Source organism: Gouania willdenowi, chromosome 22, assembly GCF_900634775.1.
Source record: "Gouania willdenowi chromosome 22, fGouWil2.1, whole genome shotgun sequence".
NCBI classification, from domain to species: domain Eukaryota; kingdom Metazoa; phylum Chordata; class Actinopteri; order Blenniiformes; family Gobiesocidae; genus Gouania; species Gouania willdenowi.
In genome coordinates this window covers 16,934,380-16,957,083 of record NC_041065.1, presented here as the reverse complement: position 1 = coordinate 16,957,083, position 22,704 = coordinate 16,934,380, and the positions used below count along the sequence as shown (strand labels likewise).

The 22,704-nt window shown below is 39.9% G+C and overlaps 1 protein-coding gene across 10 annotated transcripts in view; it reads left to right on the top strand.

Annotated features, from left to right (window-relative positions):
• fgfr3 (fibroblast growth factor receptor 3) overlaps positions 1-22,704 on the top strand; it is an 81,941-nt gene that overhangs the window by 8,240 nt on the left and 50,997 nt on the right. For all 10 annotated transcript variants that reach the window (XM_028437254.1, XM_028437252.1, XM_028437253.1 and 7 more), the window contains exon 3: positions 18,396-18,659. In XM_028437254.1, coding sequence (XP_028293055.1) covers positions 18,396-18,659 — 264 coding nt within the window. The remainder of the gene's footprint in view (positions 1-18,395; positions 18,660-22,704) is intronic.

Sequence of the window (22,704 nt, the reverse complement as noted above, 5' to 3'; positions counted from 1 at the left end):
CAACAAAATTGTATGGTTTACAGTGTCAAATGCAGCACTTAGATCCAATAGAATGAGAAGAGATACTTTTCCTGAATCAGTGTTCAACCATGTCCCGATCACTTTGATAAGAGCAGTTTCTGTGCTGTGATGACTGAAATTTATCAAACATTTTGTTGAAGGTTAAGAATTGACTCATTTGGTTGAAGACCACCTTCTCAATGATCTTGGCCATGAATGGAAGGTTGCTGATTGGTCTATAGTTAGACAGCATAGAGGCATCCAGTGTTCTCTTTTTTACCAGAGGTTTCACAGCAGCTACTTTCAGGGATTTTGGTACGGTGCCTGATTGGAATGATCAGTTAGTTATCTGACACAAATCAGTGACAATTGACTTTACAACAGTTTTAAAGTAGTTTGAGGGTATTGTATCAAGGCAACACGTTGATGGATTCAGCTGCTGAACAGTTTCCTCTATTGTTTTTTGGTTCGCTGTAATAAACTCTAACATTGTAGTTGACTCCTCCCTCAGTGGTTGAAACTGTTCAAGCTTTTTGTTATTTTGCTGGTTTGTTCTGATGTTGACTATTTTGGCAATCATTTCAGAAAGGTATTCCTGCCTTGCTTTAAACAAGCCATCAATGAATTTACGCAGACTTAGTTTGTACAGTTCTGAATGAATTTGGAGTTTTGTTGTTCTTCATTTACGCTCAGCTCTTCTACAAACAGATTTCAAATTCTGCATTATCTCAGTCCTCCTTCAAGGTGTTTTCTGTGTGTTTGGTTTTCTTTTAGTTTTGATTGGAGCCACTACATCTGTGACATTACAGACTATTGTATTAAACTCATCCAAGATATTATCTAGGACTCATGGTTGGTTTCATTGCTATGGCTTCCATAAACTGTGCACGTGTTGTCATTTATGTACCTTTTCTTTAAACACAGACATAGGGGAACAGATGTCACAGCCTCTAAGTCAAAAAAGACACAGAAATGATTAGATAGAGCTAAGTCTCTTACATCAACAGCAGAAATATCAACACCTTTAGAGATAATCAGATCCAAAGTGTGACCTTGAGTGTGTGTTGGACCAGTCACATGTTGTATAAAAAGTTGTATTCAGTGCATACAACTGACAACATTTCAGCAAACTCAAAAACAGAATTCTTGAATCACCCTTCAGTAAGAATGACATATATTTAAAGGAGATAAAATCACCAAATGTTATTTCTTTGCACTGAAATATTGATTTAAAGATGGCAGCAACTCTCCCACCTTTCCTGCAAGTACGACATTTATTGAAATAAATAAAATCTTGTGGTGCACTTTCATTGAGAATAGTGAATTACTGATACCATCAATTAACCATGTTTCATTAAGAAGTAAAAAGTCCAAGTGATGTGTCAAAATAATATCATTAACATGGAGGAGATCCGCTAAATGGTCGCTCACTTGTTATTGAGGCATCTTAATAAAGCCGTAACACCATGTGTTCGCCCCTTGGTGGTTGGCTGACTGTTGGTTGAGAAAGTGCCCACATTTTAGATGTAAATATTGCCGACTATCAGGTTAATTTAATCGTGGCAACAAAAATCGTAATCACAATAAAAAGTTCCTGGCTCAGAACTTATTTAAAACCTTAATGATTCCTATTTGGTTTTTGGAAAAATACGGTAATATATTCAGCTATCTTATCAACCTACAGCTTTTTAATTTTATAATATGTATGTATACTACATTGCTTGTAGAACATGCATTGTAGTCTTACTATATTCTTGGAAAATTCCATGTTTGAGTATAATAACTGTCATTTGGACAGAGTGTTGAACACTTGTAGGTGAGATCAGGTTGTTGGTCATAAGCTTTAGCGTAGCTTAGAAGCAGAGCCAGGCTTATCCTGCTGTGTCTGAGTCTGTGCTGCTCCTCAAATAAAATAAACAGAATGAATGGGTGCACATGAGGACATCAGCTTCCATCTAGTGACACACCTATCTATCTATAAAGAATGGAATCTCTGTCTGTCTGTGTGTGTGTGTTCCCCAAATATCTCTACAAATCAGGCTCAGATTGACCTGAGACTTTCAACATGGCTGCTGCTTGGTTCAAAGGTGTGCAACGTCGGATTTGTTTGGACTGCAATGATGCCGTTCATAAATAATTTCATAAGATTTTCCACCGGGAGCGGCATGACCATAGTCATGTGCGTGCCAGAGTCAGTCACTGGAGAGCTGGGATTGATGACATCACAACTTTCAACATGGCTGTTGCTTGGTTCGCATTGTTTAGACTGCAATGATATAGTTTGTAAATTATTTCATAAAATTGTCCACCTGAGCGGTGCGACCAGAGTCACGCGCGCGCCAGATCACGTGCACGCCAGAGCCAATCACTGCACAGTTCCGCTTTGGATAAAGCTGCAGCAGTGGAGGAAACACACCGGGAGGAAAGTTATCTGCACCAGAGCCGCCCCCACTTCCAGCGCTGGAGCGGTTCGTTCTCTCTCTCTCTCCTCTCAATTCAAAACAGCTTTATTGCCACAAGAAACAGGTTCACATTGCCAAAGCAAGTGACATAGAATGATGTACACACAAAAAGATTAAATGTTAAAAAATAGTTACATTTGTGATGTGCAAAACAATAAGATAAAAATAAAAATAATAAAATAAAAATAGGCTTTCACTATATATGTGTGGAACAAAATTTACAATTAGGTTATGAGTGTTTGTAAAAGGGGAAAAGGTTATGTACAGAATTTAACATATATCAATACACACAGACACACACACACACATGCATCCGGTTGCACAAGTACATACATATGTACACAAACACCTACATATGTATATGATCATACATGCATGGACAGACTATATATAGATGGTTTGCCCATGCATGTATGAATATAGAATACAGTCTGCCCATGCATGTATGAATACAGACTTCCTACGGACACTGCACTAGTTTCAGTAAAACATGCACCCCAGAGAAGCAGTGGCTCTGCTTTGAGCTCCTCCTGAATGGCAGATCTTACACTGTCCAGTAAAAGTTTTAAATCTCAGGATGTGAAGACTCAGCACCAAGTAGAGTTTTGCTGAACAACAGGCACAGTTTATATTTCAACACGTATATTTCAGTTTTGTTATTTTACATTCACAGTCATTTTAAATGTGAAAATGTATTTTCTTTGGTTAATATCCATGTTCTGTCCTGTTTTCTCTGTTCAACGCCTTTACTCTTTCAAAGGCACATAGATTGTTATGTACCGCGTCATTTAATTGGACTCCTGTTGTTGCCTGAGTTTAGTGAGATTTTCCCGTCTTTGTTCTGCAGGCGAAGAAAAATGTACAGATCAATCCAAAGTAAATGTCGACTGTGTTTGCTTTATTCTCTACGCATTGCAGAAAAAACACAGCACAGTGATCCTCTAAAGCTTAAGTCAGGAGTTGTTTTTCCTCTTTTAAATGCGACTTATTTCAAACCATTCTTTGACGTAGTTTTACACGCCAGTGGGTGAGGGTATTCGCAACCCTACCTGAAATGGTGCATGAAGTGCAACGCCTGGTTTGGTTAAACTAATGTATTTGAATAATTTGGGATCCAACAAGAGCTGCAGTTTCCTTTCCTTTAGTACGGTAGTTGATTATTTAAATGTTAATTAGGAAGTTTTCCCTTTCTACTCTTATTTTAAGTTCTTGAACTCAATCTATAAGAATTATACATGGTTTTTTATGAATATATTAACATTTTTGCTGCTGATTTAGGAATGTATTACTACTTGGTAACTTGGCTCATGTGGTTCTTTTTATTGAGATGCTATGTGTCTATTTATCAGCGGCTGTGCTTTGATATTTATTTAATTGACCTGTTTATAGGAGCAAAAATGCATACCCGCAGCTAGGGATGTAACGATTAATCGTAAGGCAGTTAAAAATCGATTAATTGGTACCACGGTTCACATCGATGCTCTGAAAATTGAATTGCAGTACTTTTTTTAAACAGCAGAGGGCGCTATATATTTATTCTTCCAGAAGCGGACGTGACGGGCGGAATCTGCTACTATTTTCTTTCTGGCCGCCATTTACTGTTAAACATGCTCATAAATGATTCTTTACTCCTTTAGCACCAAAAGAATATCTGTAATATTACGTGAATATCTGTAAATCACGTTTTTCTATTAGCTCTGTCTGCTAGCATAGCTTCTCTTCTTCACTGGTGGAATAACTGCATGCCAACCGACTACTGGGTTACCAGCGCCCTCTGCTGGTCTAAACAAATATCTGACGTTAATACAGTAAAATGACTGTTTTTTGTTTTAAAGTCCAATTGTTAAGGCACAAAATACATTTTCAGTTGCACTTTTAAAAAGAAAAAGAACTATTATGCAGTTTTGAATTGTTTACTATAGAACCCGAATTTAAATTAATAGGTTTCTTCTTCATTTGTATTATTCCTTTATTTATTTCATTCAAGATTTATTTTTAGTTAAATTGCATCATTTTGAATAGTTTATCAAGGGATTCTTTTGACAATGAAAGGAAAATAGTATAGTATTTTCCCCAAAAAAATAAGGGAATATTTTTCAGTCATTTGTCAACATTCCCATTTTGTAAAATAAATCGTGAGAAAATCGTATCGTGAACCCAGTATCGTGAATTGAATCGTATCGGGAGTTGAGTGAATCGTTACATCCCTACCCGCAGCACATTATATTCAACACATTAGGTGGACATTTTACTGCTAAGGTTTTGTAGCATGATGGTTGTGTTTCTAAAGGATGCTAATGCTTAACCTGTTAACCTGGTTCTTCAGTCACTCTGTGTAAAGTTTGACTTTGTCCGTCTGTGAGTTTTCTCTGTATTCCTCACTGTTCTTCTCATGTTAAGGCTCTGCAAGAGAGACTGTTGTGCACACTTCATATGTTTCAAGGAATATTATTAATCATTTGGCTACAACAGATTCATGCTATTTATTAACTCTACACTTGATAAGGAGGTGGTAGTGGGTTGTTGCCATGGCTCAGCTAATGAAGAAATTAACAAATTAAAGGAAACATTAGTGAGAAGTGTATTAAGCTATTAGCGGTCACACGGATCCATGTGCTAGCTCTTTAACACCTAACTTCATGGTCCACCTGTGTGTTGTACAGATCAGATACCACAACCGTGCCACCATGATGATGGCAAATCAATATTACAATGTGACATAAGTGTGAAATATAAAAAATGTCAAGGCTATAACTCTTCTACAGCTAATCTCGCTAGTGAAACCACAGAGGAGCGTCGCAGTGTCTGAGAGTGAAGCTGCCAGTATGATTTATGCTTTAACTTCGGGTTTAACTTTAGACGGTGCCTTCAGAGACCTCCGTTTGATATGGGTTTGTTTTAAAATCAGGAAGTCCCACATCAGGTGGTGCTGGAGGAGTACTCCTCCCAGTCTCCCAGTGAGATCTCTGAGGATGGATGTTTACTGAAGTCGACGGGCTGATTGCCCTCCTCGCTGGAGGCCGTCACAGCCAATCATACTTGGCGTCATCCAAACTGCTGAGTGTTATTTTATGGCCTCTGGGGGGCGCTGTTCCAAATGTGTGACCTGTAGGTGTTTTATGTTTAGGTGAGGATTGGATAATGTGTTCTTTTGCTTTCCAAATCTTATTTTGAGTTTTTCTTAAAGGCCACGCACCTACAGGTAGTACGAAGAGCTTGTGTTGCTTTTTAGTTGTGAAAAGATTTTGCGCATGTTGTAGTCAAAGGCTTGACTCCACTTCATCTGCCTGAAGGTTTATGGTCATTTTCAACGTGCACAAGATTAATGTTCCACGTCATCAGCTTGTGTTTTCAGCCTGGAGTGTGTGGAAGCTTGAAACTTGAAAAATGTCAGGGAAAACCTTCCCAATTATCAACATCTATTCATATATATATATTATTTATTTATTTTTTTCACTTATTCCAGCACTCGGGGCTGTGGCAGTCTGGTGCAGGGCCTTTAACGTTCCAAATTTTCACAAATTGCATTTTTTCAAATCTGGCAGAGGTTCAAAGCGGCTTTTCAAGATTTCGTAGTGCAAGATTTTGCACACTGTTTTACATCTATGTCCTCTAAACACTTTAACCACCTGTTTAATGGGATAATATGTTAAAGACATATTCTAAAACACAGATATTTCAGGGTAGAATAGCTGTGGTCTCTGGACTGCTACATGTTTGACACCCCTGCAATAGAAGCTGGGTGGGGGGGGACGCGGCGCCCTGGTCTTCACCTCTGCCTCGTCCCCGTCTCCTCTGTGTCCCCCACATCCACAGATGGACAATCAGTCGGGGCCATAGGACTGAGGTAAACTGGCAGATGGCATCATTTCCCCCTGATCTCGCATCCCAGTGCAGTGTTTCCTTAGGTTGTGTTTACTGTGTGTTTGTTTGTTTGTTTGTATATGTGTCCTCTCTCCTATTCTTCATTAACTGACCACATCTTTTGCCTGTAAAGCTCCGGGTCTTTGGGATTGTGGTGTCTGTATGTCTGTTTAGGTTCTAAGTCAGTAAAACAAAATACCTACACCGTTTATTTGTTATTTTGATTTGGTTTTAAAAACAGAATAACCAAAGAATGAAGGGTACATGGATTGGTTATGTGTTAGTGCTGAATATTAAGGCAGACCAGTGTGCTCAGACCAGTGTGCTCAGACCAGTGTGCTCAGACCAGTGTGCTCAGACCAGTGTGCTCAGACCAGTGTGCTCAGACCAGTGTGCTCAGACCAGTGTGCTCAGTACAAGTTTAAACATGTCTGTCATCCTTAGACAGAGGAGAGGACACTCTGTGTGTGTGTGTGTGAGCCAGGTCACTGACCCCTCCCCTCTGGCGAGGACTGTAAATGTCAGCAGGGGTTGTTTGGGTCATTAGTGGACTCGTTAAAACTGCAGCATTCACTGATTTACGCTCTCTCTCTCTGTCTGTCTCTCTCGCTCACACACACACACACACACACACACACACACACACACACACCATTATGCTCTCTCTGTGCCTCTGGTCTCTCTCCAACACTTGTCTTTGGACAACCTTTTCTGCTGTTGTAAGCTTTCGATGATGGCAGCGTGTCATGGAGGTAAAGTGTGTTTGCGTGTGGGTGAGAGAGAGGGAGAGAGAGCGATAGAGAGAAAGAGAGAGAGAGGAAGAGAAGCAGCTGTTTGAGTGAAAACTGGCAGCAGTTCACAGTCTGGTATGTGCTGAGACAGACTTCTAGCCATTTTTCTTTGAAGGTAATGGTACTTTTGCAAAATTGTGACTCTGTTTCCTTGAAAAGATGATATTTTACCACAATGTGGTACACATCATCACTGGCACAGATGTCGGGTTTAAGTTTCCACACACTTCAGAAGAACAGAGAAGCTTGTTGACTCTAATACGCCTGACTTCTTGTTCTTCACACACCCTTATATGATTGGTCAGACATCTAATGTAGGTGTGACTTAATCGGCATGCTACGTGCATGCTTAACGAACGTAACGCATTCTGAAAGAGTTCAAATGTTTCCTGGTGTTGTGTGTTTTGCAGACTCAATCCTTGGAGCACCCAGTTATGATCGTAAATCAATTGTAACACGTATTTGTGCATGTTTTTATTCACACAAACCTTTAGTAAATCAGGTCCTATGTGAGGTATCCGCAATGAGTCGGTATATGAAATAAATAAATGTGCAGAAAACAGACTTATTCATTGAGTAGCTTGATCTCATAATATTATTAGCATTATCTCATGATGCTGTTATCTTGCATTCTGCTAACATTAGTGGCCTCTACTTGAATAAATATAACTGTCTGAAGATGTTACTTTTGAGTGTCATCTTCCTGAAAACACTCATTAGGAACATAGTCACCCTTCATCTACCCCAGTGAAGTGACAGAGTGACGTGGGGAGAACCTTTGCCAACTAAAAGGAAGAGGTTATAATTTAGCAAACACTAAAATAAAGGGAAATATACCCTAATTCTTAAAGTAAGTCAGAACTTTCAACCATTTCTAACTGAGCGCACAAATTTATACATTGCGACTTGTAGCACTATCTAACGAGTAAAATGTGGCATACAAAAAATAGTTTCCAAAACATGCATTATTAAATGGTGCAGTTTTAAATAGTGATCGATCGATTAATCGGTCGAATGATTTTTGATCCACCGATCTACTTTATGCACAGAGTGTTGCTGGAGACAGAGGCTGCAGAGTGCAGAGCCCCTCCCCCAAAGCTTGCAACCCGAACGGCAAGTTTTAATCTTTCAAAGCATCTTTTAATTGTTTAACTTAGCTGATGTTGTGCCTTGGTTCCGTGTTGTCACAGTTGTATTTAACGAGCAGCTGGCTGGAGGTTTGCCGTGTGTGTTTCTCTCTCTGCCCCTCTGCTTCTCACTCAGCGCTGCGCTGAGGAGAAGTTTTGAGAAGCAGTTTACTACTGTTTGAATATTTATTCCTGTTAATGTTGATGCAATTTAGAACAAAAACTTGAACAGTTTGTTGCTTAATGCGCATCTGACGTCTTGTTATTTTCCTCTGCTAATTTATGTTCCGGGTTGTGTTGGAATGAACCATTTTTCATGGTTTCTTTTTGTGTTTAATACTATAATTATATATATTTATACTCAATAATCCTGTTAATAAAATATATTTTCAGTCAGGCCAACTTTTGTCAAAGCTTTTTTCAGGACAAAGACGAACAGTTCTTTCATAATATTTCACGAGATGTCTCACTATTTTTTATGTGTTCTTGTTCTACATCACCTGTTTTTATTTGTTATTTATTATTTGGTGTTGTTCTACCTCATCTTTGTTAATTTCAGTAAATGTTTTTTTTTTAATTGTTATCATCGTGTCATTTTTCTGATCTAAATTAAGGGAGCAAAAGTAGTATTGGCTCCAAATATTGGCTAGAGATAATCGGCAGTCCGTATCGGTCATCGGCTAAGGCTGATGGGAAAAAAGTCAGTATCGGCATCGGCCCTAAAAAATCCATATTGGTCTATCACTAGTTTTAAACAAGTGCCTGTACTTTCACTTAAGTAAAAGATTTTTGCCAGTTCATCCTCTCCTTATTAATGGTGTGGTGTGACATCGCCACCCGGTAATCATCCACTTATGTAAATGAGTGGAGCTCCGTGTGTGGGCTTTACTCGGCTCTAAGGAAATTGGACGGTTGGTGGTAGCCGAAGCTGATCCTCCTCCTCCTCCTCACAGCTCGCCGCTCATTTCCCTGCAAACACGTTGGAGAAATCTTCTGGCACGCGCTCTAAGCCAAACAGGCGTTGGAGAATTGGTTGAACAATGAGCTCCTGTCCTCTGTCCATCAGGCACCTAATCCACTCCACAATTTACTGGACGGGGTTTAATCGTTACACAGAGCTCCTGTTTAATCGGAGATCAGAGCTGTTACTTCATCCAGAGCCGTGCAACATGGTTCAACAAACTCTGCAAACTGCTATAATCAGTCACCTGATGGGATTGGTCTTTTTAATGTGTGGAAACTACAAGATTTATGCAGTGAGGGGCCCAAAACATGTGGAACAGGAAGTATAATTATTCTTCTCAGTGCTCGCGGCTGCAGTCGGCTAATCGTGCTTCCTCTCTGGATTTCTATTTTTATTTTTATTTGTTTGTATATATTATTTTTCGTACTGCTGTAATAAACTGTCTTCAGGTGACAGTGATGTTAATAAACGGCACAGTGTTAATTCCTCAAGGAACCTTTCTTCTACTCTTATTGTTATTTTATTTTTTCATTTTTTTCTGTATTCTGTAAGGCGGCTTTGAGTCCCAAGAAAAGCACAGTATAAAATTGTTGTATTATATTATTATTATTAACTGTTGAGATAAGTTGGCAAGCAGAGTTGTGTTCTTCCTGTGGAGCGACTGGTTGGTTGGTTAGATGTCCCTCTATCGCATACTTCGGAATAAATGGTAAATGGACTTGATTTTATATAGCGCTTTATCACCACACTGAAGCAGTCTCAAAGCACTTTACATATCAGCTCATTCACCCAATCACTCTCACATTCACACACCAGTGGGACAGGACTGCCATGCAAGGCACTAGTCAACCACTGGGAGCAACTTAGGGTTCAGTGTCTTGCCCAAGGACACTTCGACACAAAGTCAGGTACTGGGATCGAACCCCCAACCTCTCGATCAGAAGACGACCCACTACCTCCTGAGCCACGGTCGCCCTATACCAGTGAGATATTCTCTCACACAACAGTGGAAATAAAATGACATCCGTTTGGTCTCTTTTTGATCTGCAAAACTTCAGTTTGACATATTGTCTATTCTATTTATCGTCCACCCTGTCCTTATTATGACTGATCATACGAATAGTACATAATTAAAGCAGCAAACTGGACAGAAGGTGACATGAGGGTAAAAGTTTTTAAATGGCGTTCCATTCACATTGAAGTATGACCATTAGAGATGTGAAATTTGGAAATATATGATATTGAGTGACAATAAATTATGTTCTAATATATTGGAAGCAGTGAACTGTCATTCAAATGGGTTAAAATCATTTTTGGTATTGAAATGAACGCATACAACCTAATTACTTTATTCATCCCACATGGGGAAATTTGTTCCCTGCATTTCATCCATCTCTGAGGAGGAGTGAGCAGCCATGGTGTAGCTGCTGGAGTTAAGGAACCAGTCTTGACGTAAAATCTTGAGTCCGAGACGAGACCAAGACCTTTGTCAATGTCATGCCAAAAATATTTTTTTAGAGATTAATTAGGTTAAATCTTCTAAACTTTTTTTTTTTGTTTCTGTTTTCAGAAGTCACCTATTTGGCTCAAATATTGTGAGACTGCACTGTAGTGCAACACTTGTTACATGTTTAACCGCCCATTCAGTTGGACTATATGGTTAAAATGCTTGATATTCTCCCAAAACATGTAGGAGAGGGTATATTCCGTGTCGTATAGATATTTCCGGAAGTAAATTGCATGATTTCCATCCATTCTGTGGTCCTGGAAGTTTAACACATTTAGCAGTGTGTGCATTTAATGGGCACAAACTTGGCTTTAAACTTAAGCTATCCAGGGCAAGACAAAGTCAAGATACTGAAAATATGCAAGGACACAGCCATGTTACCCAGTTTAGAAATCCTCTGCCGCATCCAGGACTAGGCGTTGATCTGGAGCCCTAATCCCAGTCATTTTGACCACATTGGTTGCACTTTACCACCAAGAACAGATAAACGGATTTGCTTAAGGGTTTACACCTCAGCTTCTGCCAACAGGTGCGCTGTGGTCTCTTACGTCATCGTTTATTGCACGTGGTGCTCAGTATGGAGAGGCCAGTCTGGGTCACCTTCAAGCCATGATGAAATCTGCTACTCCTCCACTGATCCTTAACCACCGCTAACCTTAGTCAAGGTCGCGTTATGTGATCATCTAAGTTATAATGTAATTTGTAGCCGAGTAGATCAGTGAAGAGAGAAGTTCTGAAAGTCCATTGAAAGTATGAAAGTAAGTGAAGCATCCACTAAAGACGAGCGTTGATTGAATTAGTGATGTTCCTATGAAGTGCGTAGCCTTTGAAAGGCTTTCCTGCAGAGATGAAGGCTCGCAGACAGCTCGGTTCAGAGCAGGACGTCTGCTCGCCGCGTCCCACCGACAGACTTCTGCTTCCTCTGCTGAAATCTGTGGCTGCTGCCAAGCGCTTGGCAAACGCCTCGCACCCTCAGACCAGCCAACATCACATGACCTTCAAACAGGATCTGTGAAGCCCCCCTTTTCCCAAGCACATTGCTCTCCCTCCATTTCACAGCTCGGCCTGTTGTAAATCCTCCTCCTTTCACCCTCTTTACTCTTCTTTTCCCTCAGTGCGGTGAAAACCCCTAATCTCTCTTTAATATGGTACGGCCGGATGTAAATACCCTCACACAATGGCTTTAATCTGGGCCAGCCTGACAACCTCACACCGTTACGGGAACGGCTGCCAGGAGGGGAAGGAGAGGGAAGAAGGGATGGCGATGGAGATCAAGGAGAGAGAGAGGGAGAGGGGGAGGGTTCACCCAGCTTGTTGCTTTCATTCTTCCTATCCCTTGCATCAAAAAGCTCCAAAAGACGGATGCTGCCTAAACATCATGAGCAGTGCCAGTTTCACCCACGTCCTCCACTCTCCACATTAACGAGCATCGGAAGCTACTGTACACACACACACACACACACACACACACACACACACACGCACGCACACGGAGTGTTTGGCAACGACCAATCCCCTTTCACAGCATCGTCCTCGGCCTGTGGTAATTGTCATTCCAAAGACGACCTGGCCTAGTTTCAATTGTTTTAAGTGGGGATACACCGATATGGTTTTCCCAATCAATAATCAAAACCATTGAATTTTGTTGATTGATGACTGGAAAATCTGATTATTATCTCCCAACATTTTTACTCTTACAACAAAAAGTTTTTTTTTTTTTTTTTTTTTATCATAACAAATCAAATAGATGAATATCTTATCCATAAACAAAATAAATAAAGCTTTAGCAAAAACATGTCATACTGCAGGCCTTGGCCAAATCTGGAATTGGGATGTCCATCACCCTGTCAGTTTACAATCAATCCAAAAATGTAGTCAAACCATCATTCCAGGGATGATGTCACATCCTTTTTTGCACATTTCATTTTCCAAAAGTTGGACGACAAGATTGCAGCACCAGGCTTTTTGTTTTTCTTTGACAGTCTGTACAGTGGCTCTTTCATATTCCTTCCAAGTGCCTTCAGTTTAATGGCATCTTTTCAGGTGACAAATAAGGAAACTTTAAGATATTTTTTCTCCTCTGGAAACTTTTGCGTATGTGTTGCAGACAGTAAATGTGCATCTACTTGCAGAACATTTTGATGCCAGGTGCGTATTCTCTACAGTACTTACGAATTGTATTCAAACTCAATTTTCCTAAAATCTCAGGCCATTCCAATATCTGTACGACATCATGGACAAACGAATGTGATCCAGCTCTGTTTGAGGCTTGAGCTGATGAGGGTCCACAAACCCTGGAAAGAGTTCCCTCTCCAGAAGCAGAACGACCTATTACCCGTAATAAAACAGGTCGTTTGTCTCAGAGTTGGTTGTTGAGCGTGCGCTGTGCACAGGTTGGAAACAGGACTTTGTATCATTAGCTTGGTGTAGTCAGGAAGAGGAGGAGGAGCTGATGAAGATGAATGTGTGCTGAGGCATCTGGATTGAATCTCACTGAATGGCAGTTTAAATTGAAATATGGCTTCAAGAGGATTCAGCTACTTTTTTTTTTTTTGTTTTCCATCGGGCTTGATTAAAAAGAGTCTGGTGTTGAATTACGTGATTGTGGCGCAGCAGACTGATAAGACATGGAGCACGAGTTAGTTTACAGAACCATCATAAGTTTTCTGTGATTCAGCGATTTTCTGTCAAGTGTTCTGCTATTCAGTGAAGGCGGATACAGCCAGAAGATCATGGCTTTGCACCAAGGTTGTCCTGTGCAGAGATTGCATGTTCTCCCCGACTCTGCATGAGCTACTGTATCTGTCTGTTTCAGTTTAAAATATCATAATCTGTATTTTATTCCTGCAAACCAGTAGCTTAATGAGTTATTAATGTCTTTTTAGCAGTAGAAGTAGAAACTTAAAATCTATCAATCAATCTTCATTTATAAAGACACAAGAAGGAAAGGAGTCCTAATTCCAAACCCCTTCAATAAATAAAGGAATTGATCGCAATGTTTTCAAATAAAATATTGTAAAGAAATGAATAAATAATAATAAATAAATAAATAATAATTGAACAAATTGATACAATAACTTAAAAGGGACATCAATGAATCATTGAAGCCATTTTTTGCAGAGGAAATAAATAATGCAACCTTTTTGCATTTTGAATTGTATTAATCCTAAAACATATTTATTGAGCATATATTACATTTAAGGAGTTTCGTTTAAGCAGTTTCACCAGTTTCAGGAGAAACTGGCGGACATTCAACTAATAACTAACTTCTGACTAACACACTCGCTCAGTCACCAGTTAGCATGAGGTGCCAGCTGATTTACAACCTTACTTGAGTCACTTGTCACCAATGTTCTAGAATGAATTCAGTGTTCTTTGTGAACTGCGTCAAAGATCCTGTATTCATGTAAGATTTCTCACTGAAGGTTCATCATGTGTTGAGTTATGAACAAACCTTATTCAATCAGTGATAGAAGCCAAAAAGCCACACGTGGCTCGTGAGCCGCAGGTTGCCGACCCCTGCCTTAGAGGGATCATCGTGATAAAAAAACAAAACAAGCAACTTGGATAAACATGTTTGTTTGGTTTCTCTGTGTTGTCTCTTGTGACTTTATTGGACGACAGCCATGGTTACTTATCCTCTGTCCAGTCTGGACCTTTTCCTCCTGTGTGTGTGTGCGCGTGCGTGTGTTAGTGAGGCTTCCCCACATAAAGACGCCTTTTCATTCCCAGGAGCCTCGGCGTTCTCACTGGCCTGTGGAGAAGTTTGTAGAGGATAAATAAACCTCTTCAGACGTTTCACCATATCTCAAAGACACACTTTATGTAATTCTCAAGAGCTATTTGTTATGATACTGAGCGCAGAGGGTAAGAAGGGTCGGGGCCTCCTGATTTATGGAGTGCCCATCCAGCCTGGACAACACACACACACGATTGTGTTTAAAATCATTCCAAAAGTACATATCACACATTGCTTCCAGCTGGCCCCAAGTTCCGGCATGAATACTTGACCTCGATCTCACGCACACACACACTGCGCGCGTGCACGTATGTATATACGTTCTTGTCAGGACTAAGATTTCTGACTGGACGTCCCCAGAAGACAAACGGAACCGATTTGAATCTCGTTTACATGTGTTTATTACATCCAGAGTTGTTTCTAATTGATGCTGTATTTCAGAGCTTGTCATACCTCACGTCAGACAAAAGCTCTTCTTTCTAACTTTACACAGAACATAGATGTATTTCCAAAGCTGCTGTCACTGCTCTTTCACTACCTTAACTGCCTCATTAAAGGATCACATCCCATCGGTCGAGGCTACAATTATGCCTGGTATCGGAAAATGTACACGCCTGGTATCGGACATCTCTACTCGATATACAGTATATATTGTAGTTACTTTTAAACATGCCTTTGGTATTTATACATTTCTGTCAATAACCAATCAGACTATTAAAAATAGACCTTTTAAAGTCAGTCAGAACTTACTATTATTTGCATTTAAAATACTTAGTTAACATTATGTTAAGAAGGAAAAGTTGCCTTTAAGGAGTAACTAAAGCCCTGCTTTCTCCTGACCTGCCACTAGGAGGGAAATTCAAAAAAATTCCTTGATTATGGGCGTGGCTCCTGGAGCAGTTAAGACACGCCCAGTCTATACTATAAAATCTCCAATGAACAATCTATGCTTTCTATTCACTCTTCTCTCAACCTTCTCCAACCTACTCACCACAGATTGTACAGCCCACAGGTGCTAGTTTTTATAAAAGGGGCGGGGCTAATAGTGCTTGTTTGTGATGCAAGATGGTCCCAAATCATCAACATCAGCCAATAGCAAAAATCTATTGTAACAGCCGGGTTTCAACCCATAGAGGGCAGTCACTCTGATATTTTACAACTAAATATGCCAAATAGAAAAAGTTTGACTAAAATGTTGAGAGTTGGACCAGGATCAATCAACAGCACTACTTTATACTCAAATAATTTGTATTCAGCAGAAAAAAAGGGTTTTGGGGGTTAGTCACTCTTTAAAGTCATTTTTTTGTGTGATTTGCCCTAAAAAATCTCTGTTTTAGACTTTCTTATTGTTTATTTTGTTTCTCTTTAAAGTAGGAATGGATGTGAACTATTCATCTAGAGCTCGAGTTCTCAGTCCAAACAGTCGGAGTGAACTACGAGTCTCCTGAGATTCTTAAGTCCACCATATTAAAGTGCAGATGAGCTGTGGTTTATTCCCAGTTTATACACACACACACATACACACACACACACACACACACACACACACACACACACACACACACACACAAAGGTAGCGAAGCGTTCATGCTGCGTGTGGATTTATAGGCACCACACCATTGTTCTCATCCTGAAAGGAGCTTTGGGTTGAAGCTGAAAGCATTGTAAATATATCTGTCACTGTCAGAGGCCACGCAGAGCGCTGCACAGCCACGTGAAGCACCTCGTTGATTTAACTGTGATTCTAATGGCTGTAATGAGATGGAGAGTCCACAACTCATCTGCCTCCTCCACACAGCAGCAGCAGCAGCCGAGTGGGTTTCACCACAAACTCTACGTCTGCTCTTTATTGCAGCTACACCTCAGAGAAAGAACTTATTCAGTGGAAAAAAGCTGAACTAATGCTTGATGTTTTATGTTTATGACACATTTATTTCCCATATTCATTCGTTTCTTTTTTTAACACATTATTATCCCTTTTAGCTAATCAAGATATACAGACAAATATTGATATATTACACATAGATGTAGGTAAATATATATTAGGAAATGTGTTGCATAAATACAATGACAGATATTCTATTATAAATGGCTATGTATGTGTTTTCTATGCAAGTTTATTATTTAAAGATGATGTTTTGAGAAACACCAGAGTCAGAATAACTTTAATAAATCCAGGTGGAAATTAATTTTGTTACAGTGGGTCCAAGTAGAAATTATTACGATAAAAACACTAACAAAAGATACATGCATGATTAAAAAACATTACATAGAAATCAAGATGAGGATTAGATTAACACAAGAATAATGATTAAATATTAAATAAGAATAAAATATGAATAATCCTGATTAAATACAAATGCAAATATAATACAAACATACACATTTTCCCATGGCTTTAGTACTTTTACTAAATTAACTAATGTAATTTTTATGGCATACTTTTGGTTTCAATATCTGATGTAGATTGTTTTCACTCCAACGTGCAAACACATTTACCACTGTGTGTGTGCGTGTGTGTGCGCGTGCGTGTGCTGGCCGCAGCTCGGCTCCTCCTAATAATTCCGAGCTATTTGGTATTCCCTGCACTGATGCTGCTGTCTGGGAGACTCCTGACTCTCAGCTCTGATTTCCTAAAGTGTGAGTCCCAGTCTGTGGGCATCCGTTACGCTGCTGCTCTTTCACTCACTACATAGTGGGTGTAGTTACTGCCATAAATCAGGCACCTCATTCAGTGTTTCCCATTGGGGGGCGCGGGGGGGTCGTGCGTGCGTGCGTGCTGTGTGCTCATTCCCTGACGTTCTCAGAGTCTCCTGCATACGTGAATGCACACAAGCGCCCTTGTGTGTTTGCGTACATCCTTGAATGGTTGCCAGAGCGACCAAAGAGTGCATGAGGTCGTCACTCCAACGACAAAGTTTGAATGAGATGAAAACTACTAATCATGATCATTCAATAATGGTAAAACCCTCACTTTTCTCTGCATTTAACATGCTTTATAGCAACTCATGGCCCAGGGGCCAAATCCAGCCCATTGGAGCATCCAATGTGGCCCGCAGGAGAAAGAAAAAATGACAGAGCAAACATGAGTCATTGTGTAAATGAAACGCAACAATATTTGCAGGGGCTCGCAGTTTTCCCGGTGCTTATATCACATGATTGCAGTTATATTTTATTTTAAACAGTTGGAGAAACTTAAAATTCTAACAAAATTCTTAAATTTTCCTCAAATATGACATATTTCCCTTAGTTTAATAGCAATTGGATGAAAAATCTAGGAAATTTAAAGTGAAGGTCCCGTTGAGACTGGTATCTATCGCTTATTGCTTTGATTTGGTCTTTTCTTACATATTTTGTATTTTATATATATATGTAGAAGTGCAAACTGGGGCACAATAATGTTAAAATTACTAGTTTTCTTACATAAAATCTGTGGCCCCATTTGAGATCAAACTGCTCCGTATTTGACTCCTGAACTAAAATGAGGTTGACACCCCTGCATTATGGTAAATGCAGAGAAAAGTAGGTGCTGACGCACTTAAACTGGACTGGAGGACACCACTGATGGAAACGTGCTGTGTGTTTACCCTGACACGTTCTTCCATCTCTGCTGCTCCCTTGCTGAGGTCGGCATCCTTTGGTGAGGCTTGTAAACATGTTGATTTTTCCAAGCGCCGACCAAGCTGGCACTGGGAATGATGGGAGGGAGTGACCGTGTGGAGATGCCAGTTTCCACACATCTCTGCTCCTCTTCTCCAAGTCTGATGGTTTTTTTAATTTACAATCCATTACTTGTGCTTTCCAACGCACCAGTTTAGTTTCCTTCATTCTCTTTACAAATGCACAATTCCGAGATGGGATAAAAAAAAAAATGGCATTGTAGATCTATAACAAACAGTTTTGTACTTTTAAGTCATTGTCTTGTTTTCTGGTGTTTGCAGACTCCGTGTCCAGCGAGTCGGCCTACCTGGAGGACTCCGTGGTGAGCGTTGGCGACACTCTGGAAATGTCATGTGACCTGGAGGGCCCGTCGGAGCCCATCGTCTGGTTTAAAGATGGTGCCGGCCTCGTGCCAAACAACCGGACGCGACCAGGCCAGAGATTGTTGCGCATCATCAACGTGTCGTACGAAGACTCCGGGGTGTACTCGTGTCTGCTCGCCCGCAGCAACGCATTGCTGAGCAACTACACCATCAGAGTGACAGGTGAGAAGGCGTCTTTGGAATTTACAATTCACATTTTGTTCACTAGATGGCGCTGACAGGTGGCAGAAAAAATTGAGTTTCGATTCAATTTTTTATTTTTTCCAATGCTCCTAAAAATGACTGCAGACATCAGATATATTGTCAAAAGTGCAACTTTATTGCTGTGATTGTCCTCAAGAGTTAAAATGCATAGAACAATCCCTAAATAAAAAGTGAATGAGGCTCTGTCATTCAACAATTTCAAGCTTTAACCCATGTTTAAGCAAAAGTGCAACAGCAACTTCACAGTAGCTTCTGATCAGACAACTACATATTTTATAACATTACAATTTAAAAAAATAATAAATTCTTCCCTTAGCATCTCAGCATAGTGCGAATAAAAAATGAAACATGCCTGTGGCACATATAGCCTACTCAAAGGGGGGGCTGGATCACATCGCGCTACGGTAACCCATAAGGATAGAGAAGTTTGAAAAAACTGTGGTGGGGGAAAAAAATTAAAAGTAAATTTGAATTTTATCTACTAAATTTGTATCTACAAATTTGATAAATCAATTAAATAGATTTTTTGCCCAGCCCTAGTCTAACCTGACTCACCCTTTTACCCTTTGACCCTTCCAAGCTAGCGCTACTAAGTTTTAAGCCAGGGGTCACCAACAGTTACCTTTTTAAGTTACTGCTAGCCTTCTTTTCATCTAATTGAAGTTAAACCGTAAACATTTAGTATTCTAGAAGTTCTTCTTTAACTGGTAGCCCTGTGGACTATACATTACCTAGAAAGGTTGTGACCCCTGTTTTAAGCTAACCAAAAAGCAAGTTTCCTACTAGCCACATGACATTTTCCGTATTGTACAAAACAATGCAAATGTATAAGCAGGGTTAGCTACTATTCGCTACTACTAAAGGAAAGTTTTTCTGCTTCTGGAGGTGATTTGTCTACTTTCCTGGAGGTGATGCTGATGATGAAGTGTTCCGACATGGGTTACAAGTGTCTCTGTTTCCCATGAATAAGTCAAGTGAAGCATCCGCAGCTTGAGGTCACTGACAGAAGAGCGGCATCAGAGAAGCATCTGATTAAACGTGTGTTCTCAAGCGTTGCTGCTCAATAAAAAAAAAAGTGTGTAAAACTGGCCACGTCTGAAACGCACAAGCTCCAGAACGAACCATTGCTTCGTCTGCATGCTGCAGAGCTCCCTAAAACCCAACTCGCTCTGATGGTTAAACTGACGGAACACCAAAGACTTTTCTATCAATGAACACACTGCAGCACTCCTAGCAGTGACACTTTAATATGACAGCTTTTTAACACCGTGAGCAGAAATGCAGTGAAAACTTCGCTCAGAGTGGGGGGAGGGGGGGGGGGGGGGGACCATTGCTTATTTGCTGCTGCTACTCACTTTGAGCGGGCTGCCAAATCACACACACAGTCCGGTTTGTGTGACTGATGAGGACCGTGGTCTAACACACTTCTCTTGACGCATTAGACGGTGAATTCAGTGAGTCAAAGGAGCGTGATGCCTGTGCAGGAATGGAAGACGTCGGAAATGGGAACTGGGAGGGTCTTGTAAAGTTCTCGCCAGCTGAGCCCGTTATTGACAACTAATTAGAAAGCAATTAGCTGCACACATTTCATCAGTGAAAACAGATGGGGCCGTGAGAAAAGGGAGGGGTTGCTCTTTCACAGCACCCTGCACCTATAAACGCACACACATGCACACACACACACACAAACCGCAAGCCCGTGAGGAGTCGTACTTTTCCAGCACTGATCAGACGAGGACAGCTGTCCTTTGCATACTTTGATATCAGGATTCATGCGGGCTCACCACATCATTGATTCGACCCAGCAGCCAATAAATTCTGACCACTGACAGATAAAATGAGGTTTGCTGGTTCATCCTTCATGGTGGGATGTGAACATGTTGTTGCTACTCCTGCATCTTTGTGCAGTGGCCAGTTTCTATCAGAAGTGGTCGTGAATGTGCAACAAGCACAACTCTATAGCGTTTAAATTAATTGTACTACAATTTTGCACGTGATCAAAGACAAATTGTGTGAATGCAAATACCTTTTTGTTCTTTGCTGAGAATCAAACAGTATTTTTGTCATGCAAGCAGACACATTTTCTACGAGCCAATACAATTTTTTTTTTTGCGTGCCTTCAAAGGCCAAATTGTTAGTTGCATGCAGGTTTTTTGCAGGCAAAGAACAATTGGTGCAGAAGCGAAGAATACAAAGGATAATATTTCTTGGAGTGCAAGCAAAGACACGTTTTTAAAAGATGATTTTTGATGATCTTTTTTTTCCAAAATTATGAAATATTTGCACAAAATAAAAAAAAAAAAAAAAGAAATAATGAAAAGAAAAAAGTTATACAAGTGTATACAACTGGTTCCTTAACAATCTTCAGTTAACGGTGTATAGCCAGGCTAGTTTTTTGCCGTCATTGTATGATTTAGGTAAAAACACTCAATAAGTCCTTCATAGATAGCCACAACACATTGTGTTGATACGTTTTCATACATTGTGTGACACAACTTTATAAATTGCAGTGATTATTACAGTAATAAACATTATTATACATTGCCTGTGGCTACAACGCAATGTAAACTATAAAGTGCTTTGAGTGTCCACAAAAGCGCTATATATATCCAATGTATTATTATTATTATTATTATTATAGTATTTTTTTTTTTATGTGACTTGCGAACATTGGTGCTGCGTCATGCACTGTCTCCTCCAACACCCACTTGTCTCCTTTAACTCTCGACGAGCAGGTTTTTCTGTCTGTTGCCACACCTCTGATCTGTGTTTGTTTCGCACACAGACGTGTTTAACTTCTGTTACACTCTGGCCGAGTGCCCTCATTGTCTGCGAGCACTTTAATAAACTGTTCGGGTTGTCAAAATATAGCAGACAATGCAGCGATGTAAAGGGAGACGATACTAATGCAAACAGCGCCTGACGACAGTCGTCCTCCCCCAGCACAACGAAGGGATTTCAGCTTAAATACATCTTCATGTGTGCACCATGCTCAATCTTTGTGTGTGATCACATCCAGGCCACAGAAGTGATTAGTGTTTAAGCGAATGTGGGAGTTTCTCAAAATAAAATGCCTGGAAATAAGATGCATTAGTATGATATATATATATATATATATATATCATACCTGTCAAGTCTCCCGTTTTGGCCGAGAAACTCCCGTATTTTACCCCTCTTTCCCGCCATCTTCCTGTATTAGTATTTTCCCGTAAATATCCCGTATTTTAATGTAATAATAATAAAAAATGCCTTACTAAACTGAACGCCGTCACTAACTTCGCGAGAACTTCCACCTGAAATGGCCTGAGTGACAGTTCTCGCGATATTAGTGGCGACAGCGGCAACAAACCCGGAAACAACTCAGAAGAGAGACGATGAATGAAGACGTTCCAGCAAAAAAACAAGGAACTGGTGTAAATACGTTGTGAAATGAGACGGAGAGTTTATCTTCATAAAGAGCAGCAGGATGGGACACAGTTACACGTTCTGTTAGATTAATAACTGAGATTTTAACGTCTACCACGGGGGAAGAAACAACATAATTCAGTATGAAAAATCAGCCAATCACAAGCGCCACAAATATACACTGCTTTATAAAGTGTTAAAAAATGTAAAGTCTGTAATAAATGTGTCCAATAAGTCATTAGTGAATACCAGAGAACCATATGAGTGAGCATGAGAAATTCTAAGAAAAATATATAATGAAAATAAAATGTTAATGTCTAACTTAAAGACAAGCAACGTGAAATAAACAGTAAATATGCAACTTGTGACTTGTATATAAACTGTAAGTATAATAAATAAACATATGTGCTTCATATACACATTTATGTTTTTATTTAGGCTGTTTTGAATTAGGGCTGGGCGATATATAGAGATTCAAGATGTATCGAGTTTTCTATTTTGGCGATATAGAAAACTATAATATTTCATATATCATATGAAACAAAATACTAGTTTTAGGAGTCGCTGCTTTTACTTCTCACAACAACATGTAAAGCTC